This window comes from Pollachius pollachius (genome assembly GCF_949987615.1).
Source record: "Pollachius pollachius genome assembly, chromosome: 14".
Classification (NCBI taxonomy): domain Eukaryota; kingdom Metazoa; phylum Chordata; class Actinopteri; order Gadiformes; family Gadidae; genus Pollachius; species Pollachius pollachius.
In genome coordinates this window covers 11,699,115-11,709,114 of record NC_136947.1, presented here as the reverse complement: position 1 = coordinate 11,709,114, position 10,000 = coordinate 11,699,115, and the positions used below count along the sequence as shown (strand labels likewise).

The 10,000-nt window shown below is 47.4% G+C and overlaps 1 protein-coding gene across 1 annotated transcript in view; it reads right to left on the bottom strand.

Moving 5' to 3' along the window:
* ednrba (endothelin receptor Ba) overlaps positions 1–6,066 on the bottom strand; it is a gene marked incomplete at its 5' end in the record, with an annotated part of 8,481 nt that extends 2,415 nt beyond the window's left edge. The window contains 6 exons of the mRNA XM_079750604.1: positions 1–82; positions 1,394–1,527; positions 1,889–2,038; positions 3,693–3,897; positions 4,172–4,284; positions 5,620–6,066. The exon at positions 1–82 is cut by the window's left edge and continues 27 nt beyond it. Coding sequence (XP_079606730.1) covers positions 1–82; positions 1,394–1,527; positions 1,889–2,038; positions 3,693–3,897; positions 4,172–4,284; positions 5,620–6,066 — 1,131 coding nt within the window. The remainder of the gene's footprint in view (positions 83–1,393; positions 1,528–1,888; positions 2,039–3,692; positions 3,898–4,171; positions 4,285–5,619) is intronic.
* Between the last annotated feature and the right edge of the window lie 3,934 nt (positions 6,067–10,000).

Sequence of the window (10,000 nt, the reverse complement as noted above, 5' to 3'; positions counted from 1 at the left end):
GACTATGTAGAGGGCGATAGGGTTGATGCAGGAGTTGATAGACGCCATGTTGATGCCAATGTAGTCCAGGACCAGGAAAAAACTATTGAGAGAGGAAGGGAGAGAGGGGGGGAGAGAGGGAGGGAGAGAGGGGGGGAGAGAGGGAGGGAGAGAGGGGGGGAGAGAGGGAGGGAGAGAGAGGGAGGGAGAGGGGGAGGGAGAGAAAGGGAGGGAGAGAGGGAGGGAGAGAGGGGGGAGAGAGGGAGGGAGAGAGAGGGAGGGAGAGAGGGAGGGAGAGAGGGAGGGAGAGAGAGGGAGAGAATGATCAAAATCTGTTACACGGTGGATTGAGGCGCAAAGGAGTGGCGCTCGCCATTCGCTCGCACAAAGCGACGCGTGGCGAATGAAGCGAAGGAACAACCATATAGCTGGGAGGTTATCGCGCTAACGTCACACACATGTTGTGTGCGGTGCAGGCATGTCGGCAGGCCAGGTTTTTAATCAAAAAGACCCAACTTGTGAAAGGAATTTGGGGGCTACCGCACGGCCCCAGCGTGGGTTCCTATCTCGGGGCCTCCAGTGACAGGTTTCTGTGTCTACACTACACATTCTCGCTGGCTCTCCATGCCGTAATTGAGGTGTCTGCTCTGGGGTTCGGGTTTTGAACGGGCACGTGGTTCCGTTCGTGTTAAGTTATTCCGTCAGGGCGGTTGGGTTTTGGCGTCTGCAGGGCCCACATTGTTTGGATGGTTTGCGGTCTGAAATGAAATTTTTCGTTTAGCACATTGCGACGAGGATTGCGACTTCTGTCTTTTCTTTACAATTTTCATTCGATTCTGTTCTATTATATTGTAGTCCTCTCTATCCTAGGGTACTATATTATATTGCCGTCCACTATCTGATTTTCTATTTGATTGAAGTCCACGCTATGCTATTGTATTCTACTGTTTTATATTCTATTGTTGTCCATTTGACTCCATTATTGTCTATTGTACACCACTCTGTTCTAGTAAATGCTTTTCCATTATAATCTACTGAAATCTATTTTATTCTATGAAGTCCATTATATTATATCCTATCCCATCCCATCATTTTACATTATATTATATTCTGTTTTATCCCATCCATCCCGTGTTTAGTGTCAGCGTCTGGTTCCCTGTGCTCACTCCGATCCAGTGCTGTGACTCTGTGTCTGGTTCCCTGTGCTCACTCCGGTCCAGTGCTGTGACTCTGTGTCTGGTTCCCTGTGCTCACTCCGGTCCAGTGCTGTGACTCTGTGTCTGGTTCCCTGTGCTCACTCCGGTCCAGTGCTGTGACTCTGTGTCTGGTTCCCTGTGCTCACTCCGGTCCAGTGCTGTGACTCTGTGTCTGGTTCCCTGTGCTCATTCCGGTCCAGTGTTTAGTGTCTGCTCACCTGAGCAGCTCACAGCGGTTGGGGTCCTTCTCGTCGTAGATGGTGAGCTTCAGGATGCGACTCAGATGGAGGGGCAGCCAGCACAGAGCGAACACGAGCACCAGGCAGAACACCGTCTTAGCCACCTCCCTCCGCTAGACACACACACACCCACACGTTATGTTTCTGATTAAAAATACTCCCATTCCTCTCCCATTGTACGGAGCAAAAAATCCCTCCACCCAACAATCGATCATCAACATAGTAACTATCAAATCATCTCTCCATGCATCCAATCATTCATCTGTCCATCCATACACCCCTCCATTCATCCAATCGTCCATCTGTCCATTCATACACCTTTCCATGCATCCAATCGTTCATCTGTCCATCCATACACCCCTCCATTCATCCAATAGGTCATCCCAAGCCATCCATTCAGCTATAAATCCATGTTATGTTGCACCCATCCCTCCATCCATCACTGATCCCTCCCTCCCTCCCCCCTCCTCCCACCTGTTTGAGGTGGTCACTGAGGGCGATCTGCACTCCGTTCTTCTTCCTCAGCATCTCACAGGTCATCAGGGTGTAGAAGATGGCTGTGCAAACCAGCGGCAGACAGAAGTAGGCCCCAAACAACCACCAGTCCTTAGCAGACTTATAGAACTGGAGAGGAGAGAGAGGGAGAGAGAGAGAGAGAGAGAGAGAGAGAGAGGGAGAAAACACTGTTGCTTCATATCATAGCTTATCAAGAACAGATTTAAAGCCAGTGAAGGGTTGAAGCTGTGAAATGGCACCGCACAAGTTTAAGTGGATGTCACGAGTCTGACTGGCTGACCCTGAAAATTATGGAATGGTTTAGAGTCCCTTTCAGACTCGCATTCAATATCCTTGAAATTATTCAAAGCGCTCACTCATTACACTCAATGTATTTGAGCGTATTCAGTGAATGTGAGGGCATTTAGACAATAATTACTGGGTCATCAAGTGGAGGTGTAAAAGGTCTGACATATAAAATGGGGCCTGACCATTGAGGGCTTTGAGCACCATAAGAACGGTCTTAAAAATGATGCTTTGTTGTACTGGCAGCCAGTGAAGGGAAGCAAGAACGGGTGTGATATGCTCCCACTTTTTTGACCCAGTCAACAGTCTTGCTGCTGCATTTTGAACTATTTGGAGGCGTGATATGAGGGACTGAGGGAGAACAAGGTAGAGGGACTTACAGTAATCCAGCCGTGATGTTATGAAAGCATGGATAACTATTTCCAGATTGTGGTATGATAGGGAGTGCTTTATTTTAGAGATGGTTCTGAGCTGGTAGAAGCTGTTTTTCACGACGGAGGAGATTTGCTTATTAAAGCATAGCTCCGAATCAAAAATGACGCCTAGATTTCTAGCAGATAGTTTTATGAATGGGGTTAGACTACTTAGGTCAGTGAAGATGGGTTTTTTGAATTTGGAGGGGCTAAAGATGATAACTTCTGTTTTGCTATTGTTAAGTTGGAGGAAATTATCCCCCATCCAGTCATTTATCTCCTTGAGACACTCTAGGAGCATCTGAACGTCGGCGTAAAAATAGAACGACAGGTTGTATTTTCTTATTATATTCCCCAGTGGGAGCATATATAAACAAAACAGGATTGGACCCAGGATGGACCCCTGGGGGACCCCACAAGAGGGGCAGAGGAGGAGTGCTGACCTATGGACACTGAAAATGATCTATGGTAGAGGTAGGAGGAGAACCACTGCAGAGCTGAGCCCCTAATGCAACACACTGATGGAGACGGGCTAGAAGAGCGGGGGGGGGGTCTACTGTACCGAAGGCAGCACTGAGGTCTAATAAGAATAGGATGGCGTTCTCACCTGTGTCTAGCGTGAGGAGTAAGTCATTAGACACTTTCAGCAAAGCCGTTTCAGTGCTGTGGCGTGCCTTAAAGCCAGACTGAAAGGGCTCCTACACATTGGCAGAGTTGAGAAATGGCAGTACTTGAGAGAGGACTGCTTTTTTCCAGAATCTTTTAAACGAATGGTAGTTTCGATATGGGACGGTAGTTATTTGGGCAATTAACATCCAGGTTTATGTGTGTGTTTATGTGTGTGTGTGTGTGTGTGTGTGTGTGTGTGGGGGGGGGGTGATATGTGTGTGTGTTTATATGTATGTGCGTGTGAGTTTTATGGTGTGTGTCAACGAGCGAGCGAGCATTAACGCCCATGCTCGTTCGACCCTTCCTTCCTCCCCTCACTTCCACCACCAGCTTCTCCGAGGTGACCCTCTCGGGCCACCTCACCTGCCATCCACCGCGCCCGCCGCCCCACTCACCCTCATGAAGTGGGAGTGCTGCATGGGGTGCAGCAGGCAGATGCGGAGTTGCTCGCCCTTGTAGTCCATGGCGATCATGTCGAAGGCGATGGCCTCGGGCACGGCCAGGGCGATGGACAGGATCCAGATCAGGGCGATCTCGATGGCCATCCACTTGGGCACGCCAATGCCCTTGATGCGGCTCCACGATGCCACCGCGCGGTACCTGGTGTGGGCGGAGGAGGTAATTGTAGGCACCTGCTACCGCAGTGCGTCTTGGGAACTGGAGTTTGTTTGCTGTATAACATCACGATTGTTGTTTGGAATTTTTATTGGGTTCCTGTGTATCAGAGCTGGTGGAGAAAGGTATTAACACTGCCAGGGTTCTGGGTTTGATTCGCCCCTGTATTCCGATGCTACGGTTGGATGTAAAAAGGCCTAAAAAGGCGGCCTTCATTTTCAAAGTGTGTGTGTGCCTGTGTGCGTGAGTGTATGTTTACCTGTCGATACTCAGAGCACAGAGACTGAGCACTGTGATCCCAACGGAGGCCTTCTGGACGAAGGGCACCAGCTTGCAGAGTCCCACTCCGAAGGGCCAGTCCTCTGCCAGCAGCTGGAGGGAAACGCACAACCCCGATCAGTCAGAAGATTAGTTCGGAGCACGGCAAATTGGCATTGGATGCACCTTGCTTCTCCTCAGTCACGGGCAGCGCGCGCTGGCATACTCCGGGAAAAAGTCCAGAATGTTCTTTTTTTCTCTTGTCCTTTTTTCTCCTTCTTCTCCGTTACAAAATTCTCAGCATAAGCATTCCCAGGAAACCAGCTGACCTCTACCCTGTCTGACAGCGGGATGCTGTAAGCCAAACACAAAGCTCTCTTCGAATCTACCGAACTTTGCGCGAACCTGCGCAAGGTTTCCATGCCTGTTTTTGATTGACTGTTGGAATGCATGTGGCCTATTGGGATCATATGGGGCCTGATATTCATATGTCCTTCTCTGCTCTGGTATGCAGACTAATTATTTGAATTTGCTGCTTGGCCCCATGATAAAATATACATATGAGCAGTGGTGTTAAGTAACAAAGAACTGTTTCGGTAGTGTCGCTACTTTACTTGAGTTATTATTACTTTCAGTTTTACTTCACTACGTACATTGATTTTTTTACCTTTAATCCAATACATTTGCAGTGGTCTCATTGTTTCTCACTACCAAATACAATCTAAAAGTAATTATCTTATCAAGTTTACGGATTCGTCTTACATACATTCTGTACCCTATTGCCTGCCAATTTCTTAGGATGATGATACATAAGTGCATATAATTAGAGCTACTTTATGACTTTACTCAAGGGATTTCCTTATGGATGACTTTAAAGGTGTAGTGTAAAGGATTTAGTGGCATCTTGCGATGGGGTGGCAGATTGCAACCAATTGAATAATGGTTGCATAGTCTGTAAACCGAAATGTCATAGCTTGTTAATTGAAAACATGTCCTCTCTAGAGCAGTTGATCTTTTCTGAGCTACTGTAGAAACATGGTGGTGCAACATGGCGGGCTCTGTGGAAGAGAACAGGCTCCCTATGTAGATAAAAATTAATCATTCTAAGGCAACGATTCTTATTTGTATGGGATTAGACACTCATTAAAACATACTTGAATGAATATTAAATATTATGTCTGTTCCGTTAGATTCAACTTAATTCTACTCACTACATCTTTAACTTTTACAAAAGTCAATTTCAACTACCGTGTAGTTTTACAAGATTATGACGATTCTGGTGCTACACAGCGCTCCATACGAGAATTATAATCAGGGATGGGATCGGGAGGAAGCCAAAAGGAAAGGGGCCCCCACTGTCCAGTTAAGTGCTAACAGAATAGCCGTGAAATTAGAAGACGGGAGGGGGTATCTCACTGAAGGCTACAAAAACAACATCCGAGCCCTTACCTTGTAGACGTTGATTGGAATTCCGATGATGATGTGCAGAAGGTCCCCCAGCGCGAGACTCCCAATCAGAATGTTAGGCCCGTTGCGCATGCACTTATTCTTATAGATTATACGCAACAGGGTGGAATTGCCGATTATGCCGACGAAGAACACCAAGCACGAGACCACCGTGTTAATGTATTTGAAGGTGTCACGGATCTCCGTGGGGCCCGTGCACATGGGCGGTATCCGCCGCCGGGGCATGGTGATGTTCCGTCGGATGGGAACCACGTCTCGCTCGATCAGTCCGGCCTTCTGGGTGGCAACTGCGAGCTCGGGCCGAGTGTCCCGGGGCGGGGGATACACTTGTCCGTTTTGGTCGTTGTTGGCTTGTCCCGTGACCAGGAGATCATGTCCCAAAGAGAAGATTATGAAGGACCAGCAGAGGAGACCTGCTGCGGTCTTCATGATGCTATTAAGAATTGATTTTCCACTATATAAAAAACAGCCCACCTCTCGTGCTCCTTCGACTTTTGAATTTGAAATGAAGGGAACTGAGTCTGCTGTATAATGAGGCGATGCAAAAAGTTGAACAATGACCGTTTTACAATCTTTCCGTAAGAGAGCCGATCATTAAAACGACAATGCAATAATTCACACAATTGATTCCACAAACCCAGCCTTAACAGCTCCTACTCTTACGTTCTCCTGGTAGAGAGTCGAACTCTGCCCCAACTCCTGTGAGGTTCGCAAATACACGAACCCCAAAAGATTCTTTCCCACACCAAAAAAAAGTGACTGCTTCCAACTTGTTTATTCCCAGCACGACCTCCACCCATCTGTCACTGCGGAGCAGCAGCATAGGAGCAGGGACATGAGTAGTCTCTGAGTAGTTCTCTCTCTCTCTCTCTCTCTCTCTCATCTATCTGTCTCTTTGTCTCTCTCTCCCCCTCTCTCTCTGTATGTGTGAGGCTCTCTCTCCGTCTGCTGTCGTCTTGCACATCAGTCTGCAACCCCTCCTAGTTTGGTTCACGTGCACGGGGTGGGATCGGGGCCCCTTCTCTCTCTCTCTCTCTCTCTCGCTCGCTCTCTCTCTTGCTCTCTCTCGCCCCCCCCCCCCCCCCCTCTCCTTCTGTCTCTCCCATCTCGCACCATGTCAATGCAAAGCGCGACAGGGAATAGGTGGTGTGTGGAAAATGCCGTTTATTTTATCATATATTTTTTGCATATATAAAATCCTGGAAATTCATATGGACTCGTTTTGCGATAACGTTCTAGATCGGGGTGGTCTGCAGATCGGCAACATGTTGCTTCAGTCACTCCAGTAAAGTAACTGATAGAGTGGCTTTGTTGCTGCAGGTCGGACCCAAGCCAACGGTGATTTATGTGTTTTTTTAACGGATACTGTAGTCCAAAAACCTAGACGTTCACTCTTATACGTGTAGCCTACATAAATATAAAGTTTGAACGCATTTAAAACATACGAGCTGCTGTTTTTTTATCTGTGAAGATCTTCCAATTTCAAACATCTGGCAGGAGGAGGAGCTTAAAGAAAATACATATACATGCACTAATTAGCTCCCGTCAGCTGGATATCTAGCATTCAACGTTGGTCTGTGTGTGTGTGTGTGTGTGTGTGTGTGTGTGTGTGTGTGTGTGTGTGTGTGTGTGTGTGTGTGTGTGTTTGCGCGTTTGTTTCTTTTTACCACACCTTTGTCAGCACCCTGCTTCATCCCGCTCCAAGAGGCCCCAGGGGTTTCTGAAAGGAGACGGTGTCCTTATCTTTGGCCAAACCACCATCAGCACAAGATGTGCTTCAGGGATGACGGATAGCCGTCCGACAGCAGAGACTCAAACCACCTCTGGTGAGGTTGGATCTAGTCTGTGCTCACATTCGCCTCCCAGCCTGTGGTGGTGTGTGTGCAACATGTCGGCCCCCCATGACCATTGCTTTATAACCAGGTCGCCGGGCCCAAGGGAACAACCCCCTTTCCTAGGTTCCCAACCACCGTTTTTAGAAAACGCCAGCGGCTTCATATGCAGTATATGGATGGGGCCGTCAGAGACGAGGCTGGTGGAGTCACAATGGAAACACCCTTAATGTACTTATGTTCTCAGGGGGGCGGGATCTCACCGTGATGTCACGTGGAATTTGTTTTCTTTCCCGCAAAGTTTTACGATCTGTTTTGACTCTTCGTTGTAACGGCGAGGCATCATGAGGCCAAAGAAAATGTGGGGAGAATGTAAAAAATTCTGCTGGATTAGAATGTTGTTGTTGTTGTTGATATTCACCCAAAGTACATATGGGTTTTTCACAAGTGCCCCGCCAAACTAGCCCCTCTCTGATGGGCTAAGGGCCGGATTGGGAGTGGGCTTTCTAGGAACATGTGATAAGTTAAGGGCTTAAGCCATTTTAAAGCTGTTTTTATGGCCGGCATGATATAAGATTGTATAAGTTAATGGGTGGCAGAACAGCTTGACTCATGAAGCTGATTTCCTCCTAAGCTGTCCTTTCTGACTAAAGAGAGGACAATGGGGGGGCCTGTCAGGAACCAGTCTTCCTCTGAGGTGTCAGAGAAGGGTCACCTCCAGCATCATCAGTTCCCCACTCCCCGCCCATCCTGACTCCCCCCTTCTACATTCTCCCCCCCCCCTCCTTCCTTTCCATCTCTTCTCCTCTCCCCTCCTCTCATTTACCTTCTATCATTGCCTCCCTTTCCTTCTCCTCTCCTGTCATTTGCCTCTATTATTTTTTCCTCTCCTCTCCTCTCCTCACTCTTCTCCTCTCATCTCCTCTCTTCTCCTCTCCTCTCCTCTCTTGTCTCTCTTCTTTTCTCCTCTCCTCTCCTTTCCTCTCCTTTCATTCCTCCTCCCTCCTCTATTCCAAGAATACTTTGATTCCAGCTGATAAGGTCGATACATAACCCAATGATATTACAGATGAAAGTACCTAATATCTAATCTCAGTTGGTGACTGTGGTATATGAGCGGAATAAACAGCTACGGGCCGTCCTGTTATCTGAAAAATAATGCAATCCAATGGTGTTCCTTATGTATAACAGTCACTTTGGCTGACAGCATCTGCTCCTAAGCACTGAATGGCGAGAGTTCAACTGACTTAACTTAGTCGATGTCCCTTTCAAGAAACCCCAGAGGGCATAAGTCCCCCCCCCCCCCCTCCATATCTCTCTTCCTCTTCCTCTCTGTCACCCCTCACTGCCCTCCCTTGGCGTTGACCTCTGCCTCTGAACGTATTCCCCAGGATGTCCCCCGACTGACAGGGTCCCGCCGCCATCCCCTCCCACTTAACGCGCCAGACATTTCAAAGAAACCGATTTACTTGAATTGAATGCGATGCCTTCTTTAGAGGATTGAGAAGATGAAAGGTTCAGCTCTTCCCTTGATATGACTGACTGGCCCAAATGTTTTGTTACTGCAGGGCATATATTCTGAATGAAGACCCCCTCTCTTCTCACCATACTGAAGAGATCAATAGAAAATCAATAATTTGTGATCAAAGTCTGACACACAGCCCTGTTGCCTGTCTCCATCAGCAGACTTAAACACTATCGCTCTATCGTGGGCCGTCTTTTCCATGTGTCTTTGATACTATCCTATACCAGAGTCAATATAACTCTACCCTCCTCCATTAGCCTCCTCGCCTCTAATCCACATGTCGCTCTAATGAAGTATTACCTTCTCTTCCATAGTCTACCCTTCTATACCCTGAAAACCACTTCCTACTCTACTTCATTCTAGCCTGCTGTAAACGTAGTACTCTGTTCTACTGTCTAAAACTACTCCACTTTGCACTACTGTGGTATTAACTGCAGTACTGATTATGACCCTCCTCGACTTTATTGTAGTGTACTCTACTCTAAAACGTCTCTACCTTACTTGTCTCTACTCTACTGTGATCTAAGCTAAACTACTCTTCTTCATCTTCTACTCACAACACTTATTTGAGTAAGTAAAGTCAATTCTACTGTGTACTCTCATACTCTCGTCTGCTCTACTGTACTCTACTCTATTACTAACCCTACTCTAGTCTACTCTACTGTTCTCTATACTCGCCTCTAAAATTAAACTTCTCGAGCCAACTCTAAAACGACTCTACACTGACTTTTTCCTAGTTGGTTGATTGACACAAAGTGGGAAGCAGATCACCTCTAAAACTTCTCTTGTCTGCATTAAGCTGAGGGTTGACAAGGCCCTCCGGCTGGTCACAAACACACACACACACACACACACACAAACACACACACACACACACACACGCACACACACACACACACACACACACACACACACACACACACACACACACACACACGCGCACACACACACACACACACAGACACACATACTCAAACACACAAACACACACACACACACATACACA